The 17,342-nt window shown below is 37.6% G+C and overlaps 1 protein-coding gene across 1 annotated transcript in view; it reads left to right on the top strand.

Annotated features, from left to right (window-relative positions):
* LOC135200086 (RCC1 and BTB domain-containing protein 1-like) overlaps positions 1-15,905 on the top strand; it is a 57,204-nt gene extending 41,299 nt beyond the window's left edge. Inside the window, exons 9-11 of the mRNA XM_064228397.1 lie at positions 4,504-4,601; positions 14,259-14,389; positions 14,682-15,905. Coding sequence (XP_064084467.1) covers positions 4,504-4,601; positions 14,259-14,389; positions 14,682-14,822 — 370 coding nt within the window. The 3' untranslated portion in view covers positions 14,823-15,905. The remainder of the gene's footprint in view (positions 1-4,503; positions 4,602-14,258; positions 14,390-14,681) is intronic.
* Positions 15,906-17,342: the final 1,437 nt, after the last annotated feature.

Raw genomic sequence — 17,342 nt, 5'->3', positions numbered from 1 at the left:
AAAAAAATATTTTTTCCGCTTCCGCGCTCACTCCGAAACACCTTCAGCACACGGGAGACAATTTTTATTTTACTGCTTCGGCGTTTAAGGGTTAACAGCTCTCCTAGGGCTGGCCCGAAGGATTAGACCAAGAGATAGTTTGGTTCCTTTGTCGAGCCCATCTTGTCAATAGAGCTTTATCTGGGATATGCTCAGGAGGAGAACAAGCATTTTGAATGCTGTGGTCAATGCTTGCTAGTGGTGTCATGGATCAGTTCAGCAGTCAACAGTCATCTCTGTGAATGAGGAGCTTCCATGCTGTCCAACAGACTGAACAAACTACTTTTCTGCCATTGACATGTCAGAGGAAGTTCTACTTATATCTGTGCCCTTCTTCCAACAAGTTTAGATGAAAGCAGTCTTGCTTAGTGGAAGAGATCAGTCTTTAGTTCCTCTTTACACTTGTCAAAGAGTAAATTTGAGGAAGCAGGGGAGAAGGGAAGTTCTGATAGTTGGGATCCAGTGATCCACCAAGAAGTACTGTTCAAGTCCTCCATGGCAACAAATGGAACCACTACCAAGCCTTCAGGGTAGCTATGCCTTTTGTCTGGCATAGGGAGGGAACTCCCTTCCATGTGAAATGAGGATCTCAAACTTCTTTCTTTAGGAAGAGCCAGAAGCCTTAGCAGCTCTTTCAGCTTCCCCCTCTAGCTCTGGTTAGGAAAACAGATAAGTTGAAGAAGATAGAATGCTTATATACTTAAAAGGCTCTGGTTTGTATATGGAGGAAATATAAAAGTTGCAGTGGTCCCCCCCCCCTGTATTTGCAGAGGGGTACCAGACCCGCCATGAATAGTTAGACTCCGCAGATAGTTGAAACCCCTATAAAAACACTGAAAACGTCCTATTTTGTTAGTTAATCTCAAGAAAAACCCACTAAAAATGTTTACATATACCTGGTTTTTTTATTAGTTTTATCACAAAAAGTGTATTTTATGATAAAAATACCAGAAATTTCTGGCTATTTTTCATAGAAGAATGCCACAAATAGGCAAATTTCCTGCGAATAATGGGTAGACATGGTCCAGAGAGAAATATGCAAATCCAGAGAACGTGAATACGGGGGCCCACTGTATTTTGAAAATCTGTGATACTTTATAGGTATGTGTTTATCACTGATCGCTTTGCAGAGGTTTGGACTTTTACGTGGTTTTAATGTACTCATGACTAATTTTATGGTTTTTTGTAACCATACACAGTGGTACCTCGACATATGAAAGGCTCAACTTACGAAAAACTCGAGATACAAAAGCAAATACGAAGATTTTTTTGGCTCTACATACGAAAATAGTTCAAGTTACGAAAGGTTGTTGCTGTAAAGTCCCGAGATTCGCCTCGACCACCGAGAACAATTTTAAAACTCGCGCACCGCCAACTGAGTAAACTCGCCACCATCCTCCCGCTCTCCCATTGGTTCCTGATGCTAGTCACCCCATAAGATCCTGCTCTCCTATTGGTCAGCATCTACCCCTTGTGCTCTATGTATTCTATTGGTAAAAGAATGCTGTAAATTGAAAAACTTATTCATGCAATACATTTAATAAAAAAAACATTAGGTAAAGATAGAATAAAGAATAGAAATGAATGGTTATTATACTGTTTGGTAGTTTCAGTAGTTGAAAATTTGATTACTGTACGTACTGTGTGCTAGGTGAAAGTGGTTGCTTGGCAATCGTTCGGTACTCGTAAGTGCTGAACGTAAACAGAAGTTTGGAAGCTTTTTTTTTTGTTTGATTGTTTATTATAGTTAATGGTTACTTAATAATTATTTGAAATGAATACATGCAATACATTTAATAAAAAAAATTGTGAATTAGATATCATAAAATATAAAATAAATCAGACTGTTATCATCGAAGCCAACAAATACGTATTTTCTAGAATTCTTCTTCTGTTTTAATATTACGTATATGTTTCATTATAGCTGTCAGTAACTCGGTATCTCCATTAGGTAAAGATAGAATAAAGAATAGAAATTAATGGTTATTATACTGTTTGGTAGTTTCATTAGTTGAAGAGAGATAATGAAAATTTATGGCTTACTGTGTGCTAGGATAAGTGATTGCTTGGCGATCGTTCGGTACTCGTAAGTGCTGAATGCAAACAAAAGGTGGGTAGGTTTTTTTTTTGTTTGTTTGTGTATTATAGTTAATGATTAATTAATAATCATTTGAAATTAGTACATACTGATTATTTATACATTTTATTGGCATATTCTAAGCTTTTAGCTTCTTAGGTTTAGATGTCAGAATCATAGACTAGGCTACAGTAGCAACTGCTAACATAGGCTAGGCTTATTGCTAAGGGACATATGCTAAAGTCCCAATATATGCAGTAAAAATGGGGTTGAACATTACATGCAGTTGAATATTACTCAAGTATGTACAGTATTTTGCCTTTTTGAAGTCATATTTCTTCCGTCGGATCAGCGTCGTAACATTAGAATGTGTTGTAAGCCTGGAAATTTAACTCTGTCAACATTATCGTTCGCAGCTCAAAAGCTATACATAACAGGCAAATTTCTTCCTCCTACTCCAGACGAAGTAGTTCCATGGCTAGGTTAATCCTACGAGCCTTCCAAGAAAAGTCATAGTCCATTAGAAGCCTCCTTATCTTGGCATCTTCTGGAGATTCAGAGCCCTGCCGAAACTCTAATCGTCTCTTTTGGGATGCATTAACGCATTTTCCGTTACTTTTACCATAAAAACTACGGGAATGCATGTTGGAAAACTATTGCTCTTGCGTGACGTAACCATATAAACAAACACTTGTGTCAACAACAGCTCGCACGTGGGTCACTGAGAGGGAAGTGTAGGTGCGACCAGCTGATTTCATTGTGAGAATTTTACTACGCCAGTGATTTGAGCATGTGCAGTATAGGAACTACTTTGCTGATGTATTGATACCCGAGATACACGGTCCAAGGTATGATCTAGCCTATGGAAATCGCTACTTGTCCGAAAATAAAAAAAAAATGCCCCTACCACCCTTACGAAAAATTTTGGTAAATTTTACGTACCGCTACGTCAGTTGGATAGATAGGGGATAGAGTATTTTTACGTACTATTACGTCAGTTGGACATGAAAGGGATAATTTACTGGGGTGTTTTTGTAGGGCTTGGAACGGATTAGCCATTTTACATGTAAAATACGGTTCAAGACACGAAAAGCTCATAATACGAAGGCCGCCTCGGAACAGATTAATTTCGTATGTCGAGGTACCACTTACTACATTTTTTAAATTTGTATCCATAAATCAATATTTCTTTTAATGTTTTCCTAGCCTAATCTTTCCTTTGTGACACAAATGTGCAATCTACCAACCTGTTCACATTCTTCAGTCCCAGTATACTCCAGCTTAAGACTTTGAACAACGCCACATGACTTACAACCCACAAACTCCTAAAAGCCAGAGCTCTCTCTTACCCTACCAAACACCAGTTCTGCATGTCCTCGACTGCACGCTCTGTTATTGTTTACCTTTCCACCTCACGCCACCGCCATCTTGTCCTTTATGGCGTCACATCCTATGATGTCACAGCACAACTTAAATACATCAAGACATTTTCTAAAATCAAACACGTTCCTCATACATTGAACATCGACCACATTTCACCAAAAGAGAAAATAAAAATAAGAATAAAATAACTCTGACTAAACTATATACAATCAGTTTCCTTTGTAATGTTTTATATTGGTTAGATTGCTGATATTAAGTGACCTTTTCATGTATGTCATTTTCTGTCTTAGCTGATATGCTTAACATGAAAATTTGGAATATGTAAGGGTAGTAATTAAGGTTGGAATATGTAAGGGTAGTAATTAAGGTCCCAAGAAATAACTTATTCATTTGTATGCAGTGTCCCCCCATTAATTGCAAGGGATGGGTACCAGACACACACACACACACACACACACACACACACAACCCCCCCCCCCCCCCCCCCCCCCCCCCCCCCCGTGAATAGTTTTGAAATCTCTATAAAAACGGTTAGTTAAAACTCAAGATAACCCCACAATGAATATTTATACCTTTTTTTATAGTTTTTTTCACAAAAAGTGCAGTTTATGCGGAAATCAATAAGAAAATACAGTAATTTGTGGATATTTCTCATAGAAAAATATTGCGAATAGGCCAATTTCCCACGAATAAGGCCCTTAGAGGAATCCACGAATACGTGATAATATTGATTTTTAAGTTCAGCCATGTTCCCAGAATTAATTTCATTATATTTTGATTAAGTATTGAGTTTTTCTCCCATTTGTGTGTACAGATGTGGTGGAATTTTAGATTATTAATTTTTGAAAATAATTTCCACTTCCAGGAACTGGTTGGTGCATGTTTAAAGTGAGGTTTTTTTCTTCCAAATCTAGATAGTTTTTTGAAGTGCACATAGCCATTATCTGTCGTATTACTCTTTTATGTAAGTAGCCTAAGTGAATAATTTTGATTCATTTTCACAGGGAGGTGGAAGTTAAAGATTACTCGTTTGTGGTATTCCGGGCTTTTTTGCAATATATATACACTGACACCGTCAATGTTTCCCCAGAAGATGCCATAGGTAAGATCCCTTTTGTGTTTTTATTTTTGTTGTATATGAAATTAAGTTTCTGATAAGGTTTTATAAGAATGTTTAAATATGTCAGATACACAGGCAGTTGTAGATAGCTAAAACGTTACATTTTGATATACTGTTTAAAAAACAAACTATTTTTAAGGTCAAACCCATCATTTATTATTGCCAAATTTGTGGCCTTCCTTAACCCTAGACACTCCATTTCTAAATGAAAGTAAGATTTTCTGCCATTTACTTGTTGGTAACATCCATGTGTGCCTCTAGACATTGGTTTCAGTTAAGAAAGGACACAATTGAGAGGTGGGAGTTGGTTATGAATGATGAGATTGTATACAGGAAATTTTTGTTTCTAAGAAATTAAACCCTTTATCTACATTTACTTGAATTGCAATTTAATAGTGAGGAATAATGGTTTGGACAGAGAAAAATAATGATGGAACTGAAGATATGCAAATGAGGAAGAAAGGTAAAATGAAGTAGGCTAGCTGAGTACTCCCAATAAGTGTAGTACATGTTGCCACTGTAGGGAAAATCTGGTGGAATAACTCACATCATTGAAATTACGTTCATCACACAAGCATCTAGTGCAAGTCCCCATTGGGGATTGCCTGTCAGCGCACATGGTTCTCTTTAGACATTACTAAAGGATGTTTGCAGCATATCTTCGGCCCCTGTTTCCTCCCACTTTTACTTTATCTCCCTTCCATCCATCTTGCTGTCCAAACTCTCTAACTACTACTTCTTAGTGCAACTATGGGGGAGTTAATCTCTGTCACCTTAATTACCTGTTCTCCATTTGGTGCAGTTTCTTGATTCCTTTAGTTGGAGTTCAGAGCGATAACAATCCCTGGTGTGTTGGTTTGTTATTGGACAGTCAAAGTTTCTCTTTGTTTCCATATACAATGATTCTCCCATATATCATTGTAAGTCACTCAGAGTTTGGGTAGTTAGATTTCAGTTTATCTAGCTTCTCACAGGCTTCAGTCCCTCTCAGGAAGTTATTTCTTCTGGAGCTGGACTGGTGGGTAGGCCCCCAGCTGGTTTAGGATGTCTTGTACCTCCCTCCAAGTATGAGTCTATCCTATTGTTAAAACCGAAGGTTTGTTCGCGTATGAACAAATGACAAATTTTCTAAGACAATTTGTATTTTTCATAGCTACAAACCTGAGGTCTTAACATTATACTGCCCACCTCTAGCTGCCCCTCTGTCTGCTAAGACATCCTGAGTTGGGAAAGACTGACACAGTGGCGTAGGTGCGTGGTCTTTGACCACTCTTTATCCGATATACACACGTGTTGCCAGATCTCACAAGATTCCTTGCTTTCATCTGAGATTTAACTGGATCCAGCTAGGCGCTAGAAATTATCCTATTGATTGTGCTACGATAAACTTTATCAGTCGCTCATCCTGGGTCCTCCTTAATTACTGGAACCCATCCTTCCGTTCAGGACATGGAGGAACAAGTAGAACCTAGAGTTTGCGTAACCTCTAGGTTGTTCCCAGTATCACAAATGGAATCCTCAGGCTCCTTGAAGGGTGAAACCCGAGACAGCTCTTACATGGTTTTTCCATTATACGAGTTCATCTCTAGACAAGTGGTTTGTGCACTCATCTGCCAAACTAGTGGTCCGAGGTCCAACTCCCATCTCGGCCAACGCGGAATCTGAGAAACTTATTTCTGGTGATAGAAATTAATTTATTGATATAGTGCGGTTCGGATCCCACAATAAGCTGCAGGTCTCGTTGCTAGGTGACCAATTAGTTCCTAGTCACGTAAAAAAAATATCCAATCCTTCAGGCCAGCCCTCAGCCCTAGGAGAGCTATTAAACAGCTCAGTGCTTTTGTAAAAACTAAGATACACTTAACTTTTCCATTATATGGACTATATCATAGGAAAAACCCAAGGAGAATGTCCTATAATAATATACACTATTCAGACATGTCCCAATTATCCTCCTGTCCAAGGAATTAATCTGTTAACAGGACATGGCTCATTTTTCCACAAGAATGTTACTTCCCAATCACAAAACACCTTATGTGGTGACCTGTTACAATATACGGGCATATGTTCATTATGCTACCTCCCAAAGGGAAATCCTATATTGCCAGAAACCATCATGGTGCTATTCTCGAGTAACCTAGCCCAGAATTGCACCCAACGTCACTTCACCCCACCTCACTCTTGAAGAATGGGAAACTCCCCACCTTCTCCTTCCAGATATGATGAGGTTCTAATGCCTTGCTCTAGCCAACTGAAGCTCGAACCCTCTATGTTAGGTTCATGACTTCAATATAGAAACTAGACCAGTATGGAAGAGACCCATTTGCAGATTCTAGGTTAATCTAGCCAACAACCACTTGGACTAGTCTAAGTAGGTATAGTCAATTAAGAATTGACTAACTTATTTTCACTTGGCAAGACCAGGTTGACTGATCCTCGTGCTAAGAGGAGAAGAATAATTTCATCTTCATCTTCGAGCCAGGACTGTTACATCCTTGTAAAGTAGAAATACCACAGTAGGTTGGGTCTCTTGATTTTGGCTGCAGGAGTACCATCATCAGCCACACGCTTCCATCAAGTGTGATGACGTCATAGCCAAAACCGGTTGAAAAATGGCAGTAGTCATGACATCTCCAACAAACGTCCAGGTGCGTCATGGCCGTCCGAGCATACTGGCTGCGGCATCTTTGATCTTTAATGGCCACTGATGGCTCGACCCCGAATAGTCAGTAAGATTTAAGAAGGTATCTATTTGCAATCCTATATATAAATATGCGAGCAATTTTATCATATTGCATTACTCTGACATCTAGAGTCCATGGAAAACATTTATAAAAGCATCGGCATAAGTATCAAGTTCACCAATGGCATTGTAGTCTCTCTTAGAGTTTACCAGCCACTGACTTCTTGATTTTCTTGCTGATTGGGATGTGACAGTCCTGGTTCGAAGATGAAGAAGAATTTACTCTTCTCCTCTTGTCCCGAGGATCAGTCACAAAATCCTGTATCCTCCAATGCTTGACTGGTACACACAGTGACGTCGTCGAACTTAGCTATGACACCATCTAGAGGAAGAAGACGAAGAAGAAGACGAATTACGCCTTTTCTTTTTGTCTTTCTTAGCAGTTTTCACCTCTAGATCTTGTTTATTCTTCATTACTGTGTGTACCAATGAGTCAGAAAGCGTATTTGGTTTTGGAGGCAGCGAAGTAGATCGAGAATCAGTAGGCTGTGAAGTCATGACTACCACCATTTTGCAAGCGGTTTTGGCTATGACGTCATCACGCTTGATGGAAGAGTGAGGCTGTTGATGGTACTCTTGCAGCCAAGATCAAGAGACTCAACCTTCTGTGGCATTTCTACTTTACAAGGATGTGACAGTCCTGCCTCGAAGATGAAGAAGAAATTATTCTTCTCCCCTTGGCACGAGGATCAGTCACGAAGTCCCTGATTCCACCCTTTTCCAACTCTTCACAGCAGCCACACTAGACTAAACTTCCAACATTCACTTGTTTGAAAATTACAACTACTTCTTGTGCTTTCATATATTAGGCATGTAACAATCCTGGCTCGAAGATGGAGAAGAAACTTGGCTCGAGGATCAGCTACGAAGTCCCTATTCTTCCAGGATTGGCAGGAGAACGCACTGGCGTCAAAGCCAGTCACCTAAGCTTGTTGATGCCTAAGCGGAGGGAAACAGAGGAAAGACTTGTGTCTTTTCCATTATGTGACTTATATCTCCTAATACTTGTAATTTCTCTCAAAAACAATGTGCATTAAAAATCTCCAAATCCAAAAGCATAGTTGTAAAGTACTCTTGTACCTCGAAATGAAAATGGAAGCATGTCTCCGTGTAGGCCACAGCTGTGAAGTTACGTCATGGCAGTCGCCATGTTTATGACATCACTGAGCATCTCTGATGCGAAGCCAGCACCCTACCAGAAGTGCTAGGCTGTTGATGTTATTCTTGTAGGCATAGCAACCTGACATTAAAGTCTGCCGTGTTGCACTATCTGCTTCTTTACAACTGGCGGCGCATCCGACCGCCATTCAGTGCATATCAGGATAAAAGGGACATCCATCACGTGGGACCCTGGATGGCAGCACGACGTTATACATCAAACCAACTGTCCTTCTTGGGTTGGTTCTCCTGACAAGCCTAACGCCAACCGCACACCTGCATCATCTCTACCCACGTATCTGGAATGAAAACAAGATGGCGATGCACACCTCTCCCCGCAGGGAAAGGAGCACAATTAGTCATAATTATTTCCCAAAGCATATCCAGATACATCAAAGCTTTGGATTTACAGGCAATCCATATGAATATGTGATATTCCAAAGCACAGGTAATGAATTAACTGTACCTTAAGAGTTTCTGCACCTATGACTTACTTCACAATGAGTTCCTCGACGTCGAAATCGTCGAAGAAAAATCAGGTCGTGTAGCTGCTTCTTGTGATATCCAGGAAGTCTCGCAGCATGAGAAGGCTTCATGATCACATACCCGAGAATTCCAAACAACAAGTAGAAAACAACAGGGGGCAAACTAAACCGGCTTTAAAAGGACGGAGCAAAGCACGTCCTCTCTTAAAGGCGGTAAGAAAATAACTAATGGGGTCACGAGTTAATGAGGGGTATGTGGGTGGCTCCACTTGTCTCGTGAACAAGCACATATGCCAATAGTCCCTTGCGTACACAATTATTTTAAACTTTACCGGTTTCCAGTTGCGCTGAGTATTTATCCTAATGTTAAGACCTCAGGTTTGTTTCGTATATGAACAAATAGAAAATAGGAATTTAATACAGAATGAGTTAAACTGGGAAGAAAGAAATAAGTAAGAACATGTTATGAGCATGAACCAATATTCTCATGACTGTAATAAACATGGTTAGTTAATCATGAGAATAGTACTAGGGATAATCAGTGGGGGAGTTACTGGAACAGGCTCTTCGTCTTCCTTATATTTTCCTGTTCTTTGCAAATATTCTTATTAGCAGAATAGGCTCGAAGAGCAAAATTTGAACTTGTGACCATCTGTTCGTACTTATGAATGTTCGTAACTTGATCATTCATAAGTAGGGTGGTGACTGTACATGTGAATCTAAACAATCAAGAAAACTAAAAAGTGCAAACAATTCCTATTAAAATAGGTTTGTAGCTATGAAAAATACAAATTGTCTTAGAAAATTTGTCATTTTTCACTGCCTTTAATGCTGAATGGCTCAGTCCCTAGAGCTTGACTCTAAAATCCAAATTTCACAATGCTTTACAGTGGAACCTTGATTTTCATACATAATCCGTTCCAGAACCTCCAACAAAATCCAAAATGTACGAATAAAAAAACAATAACAAAACAGTAATTCCCATAAGGAATAATGTAAATACAATTGATGCATTCCAGATCCTCAAAAATATTTTTTTTAAATACATTTTATGGGGAATAAAACCAGTTTTACATACAGCAAAAAACAATGAGAAATAAATATAATTGACTAATGAAATGAATAAATGAAAATTTGACATCGCTCTTACCTTTATGGAAAACACCTGTTAGCATATGGAAGAACGGAGAGGAGAGGAGGGGAGAGGGAGGAGGAGAGGTTGTTGTTTGGAAGGGGAATCTCCCTCCAGAAGGATTTCAGGTATTAAAGACCTATCTGGGGTTACTTGTCTTCGTTTTTTTACTGGCAGTATCTGAGGTTACTTCCCCTCTTTGTTTTTTACTAGCACTAGGACCAGCTTGAGAGTTACTGGACCCCTGTCGCACAACAAAACTGTCGAGAGACATTTGTTTCAGGCATTTCTTTAAAATTTGCCTAAAGTTAAATACAGCATTGTCATTAAACATGTTGGAGACATGGATTACAACTTCTTTGTTGGAATGATAATTCTCCAGAAAATTTTTTACGTCATTCCACTTTGCAGACATGTCCTTAATTCCAGAAGTAGGCACATTATGTATGCCCATTCATTTTCTGAATTTTTCAAACCAGCCTTTGCTGGCCTTAAATTCACTAACAGCAGTGCATGTTGTAGGCCTTTTCTCACTGAGATCGGCATGCAACTTCCTCTAACACTTTGCTACGAGTTCTTTCTTAAATTCTCTAGTGTTTCTCACCATTTTTTACAGAAGGGCTAGCACTTGGAACTTTCTTTGGTCCCATGATGGCTTATTTAGCAGTTACACTTGAATAAAAAGCACAAAAACAACAAACGCAAAAGCTGAATGGGTCACAATAGAAGATGGGATATTTTGTTTGGGCGCTCAATATGGGGCCCGGTCACAAGCTTGACCCCAGATGGATTGTTTCTGAGTGTACAAAAACCAAGGAAGCGTACAATAATTCCGAGACAAAATATTGTAGTAAAAAGTCTACCAAAACCAAAATGTACAGAAAGAGAGGCATACGAAAACCGAGGTTTGACTGTATGTACATTCATAATATATACATCAAGTGCAAGAAAAAAATTACTGAATAGAAGACAAGCCATCACACATCGAAGTGCTGCAAGGACACAGTGAAAACTGGTTATGGCATAAGCAGAAACTCTGCTTGAAGAAATGAGCTGGAGACAACACGAAAAAGAAATGGAGAGAATGGGGTCATTTTAAAACTCAAAGAAATTGTATCAAGCAATAAGGAGTTGGTTGAGCATGTGTGGTGGAACTGTTTGTTTTGGAACTTTTAGCTTCAGGCACTTGGTTGTGCCAAGTACATTTTAAGGTTTATTTATGATGAATGGAATTCTGGCAACAAATAAGGTTTATAGCATAAGGCTGAGAGAAACAGTCATGCCTTTGAAACCTAAGCATGTCATTACGTAAATGAGAAGTGAATTCAAGATGCCACATATTTTATGGACTTGGAATTTTGTACTTAATAATCTTTGTTACATTATTCAGTTTTTAGAACCCTGTAATCATGGCCTGAAGACAGTTGGATCTTGTATTATTTATTTTGTTAGACAACAGACAATTGTGCATAGAACTCCAAGTAAAATCACAGTGAAATGTATTTATACAATGGGTGTAGTATATTTCATGCAAAGTCCTCAGCTACATTGTCCTTTCCTTTCATAAGTTTTCCTTAATAAGTAACCCTTTACTGTTCATCAGCTAATCATTTTCACATATCAAGTGTTTTTACTCTTTACTTATGTTTAGAATTAATAATTGAAATTTCAACTGATATTACAGTATCAAGTTTATAATAAATTGTGAATTAGTTAATGGCTTCTTATATTCAGTTTTTCTTATTTCAATCTTTTGATTATACTTGTCTTCTGTATAAAATAGAAAATTTTTTCCAGACCACAAAATTTAAGTTTGAAGTTCAGGTCTATGAAGACTTACTGATTACCCTATATGTAAAGATATTACCCTGATAAGTACATGCTGCAAACCAATTAATCATATTTTAATAAATTGAAATGTTTTCATACTAGCACATTAGTTATATGGTACCTTAATTTCTGTAAAGGTGACTTTCAGGTGCCCTAATGTGTGCTATATTTGATAAGTTAGTATGAGAAATGTATTTTGATTCTTAAAACACTGTTTTTCCAGTATGATAATTCTTAACACACTTGTTTTTCATTATGAACCCATTAATCATGTCATCAAGCAAAGGTTGTAACATCTATAGCAAATACAGAGCTTCAGCAAAGCAATAGAATGTATAATAGGAACTTGAAAATAACCCCAAAAACATAGCACTCGTTGGTCATGTGAGGTGTGAAGACAGGTAGAAAATTACAGCAGGTAAAAATGTCTTGCCATAAAGATCATCCCAAGTGAGTTCAAAGCAAAAGTCTTCCGGCGACTGCATAGTATTTCAAGAAGTTAACAGATTGAGCTTAGACTTAATAACAAAAGGGTATGAGCTTCATAGTCCTGAACAGGAAAAGGTCCTCCTGCAATATCTCCAAGTAAGATCCAAGGTCACCTGGTGAAGCATGTAAATTGCTTTCTTCGAGGCAAATTCTTTCGACCTGGATAAAGAAAGAAAAAGAGATTGAAAGAAGCTCTAATTGCTGAAGATAGGTCCTGACAGTTCTTACCAGACTGTCTTCATATGAAGATGACAAAACAAGAATAGCTGAGGAATCCTTGGTCAAGTCATGCCTTTGTGAAGGTTGAGTCTTGTCAACAAAATCTCGAGTAAACAAAATGTCAGTGGAAGACCAATGATTGAAATGGGAAACCTCCCTAGCCAAAATGTGAAGTTTGCTGACACACTTAAAGAACTCAACGACCAACAAAAACACCATCTTGAGTGTCAAGTCCAGTAATGCCTCCTTGAGGAGGGGTTCATAAGGTGGTCTGGCAAGGCTATGCAAAACCAGTCAAATCATAGTTGCAGTTTTGACCATGGACCTTTGACCATGGACCTAGGAATCAACAGGTCTGAAATATTCTGGTCGTTCCTTTGATGTTGGCGGAATACTTGGGAAAAACTACCCTGTAGTCTTTAATAGATGCAAGGGAAAGCTTCTAAACATTTATCTGTAAGGCCAAGAAATGAGCTAAAACCAGAACAGAGGCTTAAAGTGGGGGAATTCTTCATTTATTACACCAAGCAACAAATCTTCCTCACCTTCCCAGATGAAGATAAGTGGTACAGCACTTGCAATGGGTGATGATAGTTGTTGCTGAGCAACCTCTAAAAGGCCTGTCCTGGAGACTGCCCAAGTTAAGCTCTACTCATGAAGATGAAATGATTTTGGGTTTGTGTGAAACTGAAAATGAGACAGCTTCCCCAAGTGGGAATAATGGTGGTGGTATCCATGACTATTTCAAGGAAACTTGGAAATCTCTCCAGCAGAGGCCAGAGGGGAGCAAGAAATGTCTTTTGGAGGTATGCTAAAGTCAAACTATATTATCACCTAATGTGGTAGTCTGAACTGAGGGAATGCTTAAATGTTGATCCCATCTCAGACTTGCAGCACAGCGTCTATCTTAGGCCACTGGGTCCAGATATAGGGGACAGAACAGTATTAGTCTGGCATTTTCTCCACACCTGCCAGAAAACCTTGCTGATGTCGAAGTAAAGGGACCATTTGAAGGAAGGATCTAGAGCTCCTGTGGAGAGTATCCATCAACATGTAGAGAACCAGCAAGATAAATCACAGCATGATGTTGTGTTTTTATGCTCAAGCAAAGATCACTGTCAGTACAGTAAATAAGGGACAGTGTCCCTCCGCGATTCTGAAGGTAAGAAATGGTGGTACAGTATTCTTCTTAAACAGGTAATACAATAAAAAATTCTTAAAAGTACATGTAGAATTGGATGCTTCAAAGAAGAAATTAGGATGAAGAAAAATAAAGCTAAAATAGACTAAGAGTATCAAGGTAAATTCCAAGAGGTGAGTTGCATACACCTGCCTGCAACTCGATGTTAGATGATGTGTGTGCGGTGCTTCCAACTAGCCAGTAGATGACTTTTTTATTTAATTGTTATTTGGGAATAGTGTGGGGCGATTCATGAAGGTCATGAATTAGTCGGATGTAAATAAATTAATGAATCAAGAAAATTATTTTCAGTTCAAAAGGAATGATAATTGCTTCAGAATTTTGTTCTGAAACCATCTCGAGATATACCTGTAAAATATTTTTTATTGTATTGTTTTTCCAGGTTTGTTAGATTTGGCTAATGCGTATTGTGAGGAAGCATTGAAACGACACTGTGAGCGTATTATTCGCCATGGGATTACAACAGAAAATGCTGCCATGTTGTATGCTGTTGCTATCAAATATGAAGCTACAGTATGTACTGCAGTGTTGAGCTTTCAGCCCAACACTATATTCTGTTCATATTCTACATCACAGGATAGGATTACAGATTGACCTAGTCATTTGTTGACTTTATAGAAGTATAATTTTTAAACTACATTACATCTCAGAAATTTCCTTTAGTATATATTGGCCTTTGCATAAAGATGGTTTTTTTGTGTATGCAGATTTTGAAATTTTATGTTCAGGAAATTTTTGTCCTTGTATAATACACCAAAAAAAACTGTAGTACTGTTTAAATAAAGAAGGAAATATTTCATTACAGGAGCTTGAAGAATTTTGTTTTCGTTTTGCTCTCAACCACATGACTGAAGTTGCCCAGACTGAAGCTTTCATGGCTCTGGATGAGTTGACAGTGAAAAATTTTATCCAGAGAGCTGCACAGCATGGGGCATTTAAGTACTGATATTCCAGCTACTTGTTGATGAGGATCCAGCAGCAACAGCAGCCCAGGCATGGTCACCACTCTTAACATTGCACAGTGAAGATTAGATCATGACTTATGAAGAAGTGTGTTTACAGCATGAAGATTATTAAATGTAGGCTTTTGAGAGATGAAAAAACTTTGTTAGACTGAAAGTTAAGACAGGATTCTAGGTTTTAGCCAAAGATTATTTGTTTGAATAAGTTAAAGTGAAGTTAAAGTCTTTCTAAAAGTTACATGTAGTCGTATTACTGGGATGTATTTTGTTCACGGAGGTTTGTTTTGATGCCTCGTAAGAGATCTTTTTTGGGAGGGGAGGGCCTTTGGAATTCTGGAAGTTGATGAATTTCCTTAAAGTGGAGGAAAGAGCAACTTATCAGAGTTGAAACAAATAATCAGGTAACGTTTGTGGCGATACTGTGATAATTTTTTCCACAATTTTATATACTTTATTTTTAAGAATTTTTATCTGATTGTTTTTTATATTTTCTTTACTTTTCATTGTGATACTAGGTTGTATAGAAACATGACTTATGTCATTGTTTGTCTTCTTTCTCTATATGTGTAGCAGTTAAGTTTGTCTTGTTTTAATGATTTTTTGTGTGGATAGGACATCAGTGGCAATCTCATAAATTTTGGATTACAAAATTCATAGGTAACTTTCAGTTACATATTTACAAAGGCAAGTGCTCTAAGCACGTGTTTTCATGTATAAATGCTCCATTAATGAAATTCAGATCAATTACATAAGCACTGTATTCACTTTTTTCCTTATTTTTTTTTCTTATAAAGGGTGGGATGGAGTTGTCACTAATTTTTTTATAGAAAAATGTGTAACCGGATTTATTCTTTTTAAGACAAAAAGTAATTTGTTTGCTAATTTTGTTTGGTGGCTCCAAGTCAAGGGTTGTTGGTATTTGTTTAAAAATTTTCTGTTATGAACTACAGTATGGTGTTTTTCTTAATCCATATTGATTTTTTGTTGATAAGCACCATTCTTATTGTCAGTTCATAAGTATTAGTGCCAACTCTCTCTCTCTCTCTCTCTCTCTCTCTCTCTCTCTCTCTCTCCTCTCTCTCTCTCTCTCTCTCTCGCTCCTCTCTCTCTCTCTCTCTCTCTCTGTGAATCTTTGCCTTGCATTAATATTATTTAATTGTGATTTCATATACTTACCATACATATATGATTTATTCTCTTTATTTACTTGACTGTAGATTGCTCCTGGAAGTGAGATGCATTTGCTGAAAAATGTATGATTTCATTTATTGTATGTTAAGGACAACTAACAAGGCTTTTGCTTTTCAAACAGCTGTGGTTATTGAACAGTTTCACATACATCTCTGAGATTTTAATCCTGTAGAAATTTAGATATAGCAAGAAACTAATACTTCTGTTCATAACACATATGACCATGTACATGCAAAACTTTTAAATTGTAATTAAGTTTTTTTATAATGGAAGTGAATATTTTGAGGCAAACCAGCATCTTGCTTGTACTGAACATGTAATTTGATAGTTGTAGAATTAGCTGTTGTTTTTACTTTTTATTGTTTGTATGGGACATGGAGCAGAAGTTTTGATTAATAAGATTTGCTGATGCAATTTATAGAAGTATATTGTGCATCTAAACTTTTCACTTTTAATCAGTTATTTTTTTTAATTTATTTGATTCTTTAAAACTTAAATTAATTGCCCTTTGATATTCTTATTCACAATACTAGTGTGAATGAAAATCTACTTTAAAAGGAAAAATTTTTAACCGTATAGTATAGGTTTTTCTGAATCAATTTTATTTTTCCTACGTAAAATTGATCACCTATAAATATCCTTGTCTTCAATACTGAGAATGAAAATTTTATTTTAATAGGAATCGTTTGCACTTTTTAGTTTTCTTGATTGTTTAGAGTCACATGTACAGTTACCACCCTACTTATGATCGATCAAGTTAAGAATATTCATAAGTACGAACAGATGGTCACAAGTTCAAATTTTGCTCTTCAAGCCTATTCTGCTAATAAGAATATTTGCAAAGAACAGGAAAACATAAGGAAGAAGAAGAACCTGTTCCAGTAACTATCCCTAGTATTCTCATGATTAACTAAACATGTTTATGTTTAGTCATGAGAATATTGGTTCATGCTCATAACAACATGTTCTTACTTATTTCTGTCTTCCCAGTTTAACTCATTCTGTATTAAATTCCTATTTACTATTTGTTCATATACGAAACAAACCTGAGGTCTTAACATTAGGATAAGTACTCAGCGCCAGCTGGAAACCGGTAAAGTTTAAAATAATTGTGTACGCAAAGGACTATTGGCATCTGTGCTTGTTCATGAGACATGTGGAGCCACCCACATACCCCGCTTTAACTCGTGACCCCGTTAGTTATTTTCTTACCGCCTTTAAGAGAGGACGCGCTTTGCTCCGTCCTTTTAAAGCCGGTTTAGTTTGCCCCCTGTTGTTTTCAACTTGTTGTTTGGAATTCCCGGGCATGTGAA

Source organism: Macrobrachium nipponense, chromosome 26 (assembly GCF_015104395.2).
Source record: "Macrobrachium nipponense isolate FS-2020 chromosome 26, ASM1510439v2, whole genome shotgun sequence".
Taxonomy (NCBI): domain Eukaryota; kingdom Metazoa; phylum Arthropoda; class Malacostraca; order Decapoda; family Palaemonidae; genus Macrobrachium; species Macrobrachium nipponense.
This window is presented reverse-complemented; position numbering and strand designations above follow the sequence as displayed.